This window comes from Eurosta solidaginis, chromosome 2, assembly GCF_040869045.1.
Source record: "Eurosta solidaginis isolate ZX-2024a chromosome 2, ASM4086904v1, whole genome shotgun sequence".
Taxonomy (NCBI): Eukaryota; Metazoa; Arthropoda; class Insecta; order Diptera; family Tephritidae; genus Eurosta; species Eurosta solidaginis.
The window spans coordinates 188,594,211-188,596,812 of NC_090320.1; the positions used below are offsets into that span (position 1 = coordinate 188,594,211).

Genomic DNA, 2,602 nt, shown 5'->3' on the forward strand with positions numbered 1-2,602 from the left:
AAAATTTACAATGGTTGACGTTTTGCTTTCGGCGAAATATAATCATACATATTTATATACGTTCGTTTATTTCGATTTGTGTCGAGCTGCTGGAGAAAAAATTGAAAGGTAAGTTAAATACTTATATTTGACTAATTTTAGTGTAATTAAATTATCGTTTTTATTAATTCAATATAGATATTTAAAAAAGCTGCCGAATTCGGTTTTATAAAGGGCAGCCAGCAGTAATGGAGCGCCTGCCAATGAAACAGCTGAATCCTGCCCATTTAGCACGTATGTATGTATGTAATTCTTTCAAATTTTACTTTACTATTATATTATAATTATTATTACATCAAATCCAAACGAGATTACTGTCACCAAAGTGAGACATCAAGTGACAGCGATAGTTTCAAATCGGAAGATGAAGAACCTCGTAACAAAAAGAAAATGTATGTGAATAATTGGTAACATCAAACATTGCCGTTGTTTTCAATATATATTTATGTATATGTATTTATGCTCTTAAAAAATTTCAGGCTTTATAAACAAAAAATACGACAAAGCTGGCTAAGTGACAAAAGGTTCAACCAGGGGCTCATTTTAAGGGATAACTCCTTAAGTTGCAAGTATTGCTTATGCAAATTACAGCCGAAACTTTCTGGCCTTATTTCACATGCGAACAGAAATAAGCACATAGACGCATTAGCGCCATTTAAAACTGGATGCCAACCAATGGTCCCCTTCAAACCGGCAAGAATAATCGTCGATACCAAACGAGCCGATTTACGCAACGCAATTCACATTGCAATTCACACTTCAATTCGTTCCGTCGATCATTTAACTATGATGCAGAAAAGTACATTTTTGGATAGATCTATTGCGAGCAACTTGCAACTAGGAAGAACAAAGTGCAGTGCCTTAATAACCAATGTCTTGTCCCCCTACTTCACAAAAAATTTACTCGAAGATATTGGAAGTGCACAGTTTAGTTTAATTATAGATGAATCCACCGATAGTGCAACTAACAAGCAACTAGGTATAGTGATACGATATTATAGTGCAAGTACGAAGCGTTTTATTAACACATTTCTTAGATTAGTAGAATTGTCGAATTCTACTGCAGAGGGTATAGTAGATGCTATTCTAAAAACGCTTCAAGAATGTAATCTTGATATAAACAAACTAATAGGGCTAGGGACAGACAATGCCAGCACAATGGTGGGGATAAACAAAGGTGTCATTGCGCTTCTAAAAAATCATAATAAAAATATAATTTTAATGCCATGCATATGTCACTCGATTCAGCTAGCCGTATCCAGTGCTTCTAAGTACATCCCTAATGATATTGAATTTTTAATTTCCGAGAGTTATAATTGGTTTTCGAAATCTGCTTCTAGGCAAAATAGTTACAAACAAATTTTTTCCTTAATTAACGATGGCCATGAGCCGTACAAATTAGTTAGGGCCTATCCATTGAAACAGCAGTTAAACGTATTTTCGATCAGTGGATTGAACTGAAAACACATTTTGGGATTACGTCTTTAAAAGAAAGCTGTCATAAAGCCAAAATTTTATATGATTTATACACGGATGCAAACATGGCATATCTTATATTTTTAAAGCCAATACTGAATGAAGTTCAAAAAGTGAATAAATCATTTGAAAGTAATTCGGCTGACCCTACGAAGTTATTTTCTGATCTAAAAACATTGACTTCTACTTACTGTCAACAAGTTTTGCTGTATTCCGAGGATTTTGATCCTCTGTCGTCGCCTCTTACCCCGTATATCATTGCAACACCGTATTTTTCATACGATTTCGAGGAATATATAAGATCCAAGTTGAATGAAGGTAGTATTAATGACGAAGTACAAAAAAATATTCGTAAAAACTGTCAACTATTTTTAATTGAGTTGATAAACCAGTTACGACAACGCATACCTAACATTATGAGTTCTCTAAAAAAGATTAATTTTTTTTCTGCTGAAAATTCGTTGCAAGTTTCAAAACCAGATTTATTTTCTTACTTTGAAAAAGAGAAGTGTAGTCTTCAAGTCAAATAGGATTAATAGAGCTGCAGTGGAGAATACTTATAACTATATAATGGAAAAATGTACACTCCACCATGGAATTTTGGTCGGAAGTCCGAGAACATAAAAATGCATTAAACGAACCTTCTTTTTTAGAACTTGTCGAATCCATATTTAGTTTTTTAGTATTACCACTCAGTAACGCGGAGGTTGAAAGAATTTTTAGTGGCATGGAAATTCTGAAAACTAAATTAAGGAAGAAACTAAAAATTAAAATGCTTAATGCGCTGCTTAATATTAGATGCTCGTTAAAACGCTTATCTAAATGTTGTAAAGATTTTGAAATTACCGATGATCTCATATCTATGGTAAATAGCCAAACTTTATACGCAGACTTAAGCTCTTCTGATTCTTCACACGAGCAATATTTTATATAAATAATTAGTTTGTAATATTTTTTATGTATATACACATATGCAATCATTTAAAGTAATTCCATCTGCTAGTCAAGAAAAATGTGCCTGATATGTTTTGTAACAAGAAGTTGTGTTAATAAGTTTTTATTTACAAATGTCTAAACTAAAATATAA

General features: G+C 32.6%; 1 protein-coding gene across 1 annotated transcript; it reads left to right on the forward strand.

The window, feature by feature from the left end:
- Window positions 1-343: 343 nt before the first annotated feature.
- On the forward strand, window positions 344-2,399 carry LOC137242492 (E3 SUMO-protein ligase KIAA1586-like). Its single transcript, XM_067769774.1, has 2 exons — window positions 344-431; window positions 519-2,399. Coding segments are annotated over exons 1-2 (984 nt in total). The 5' UTR covers window positions 344-429; the 3' UTR covers window positions 1,501-2,399.
- The last annotated feature ends 203 nt before the right edge of the window (window positions 2,400-2,602 follow it).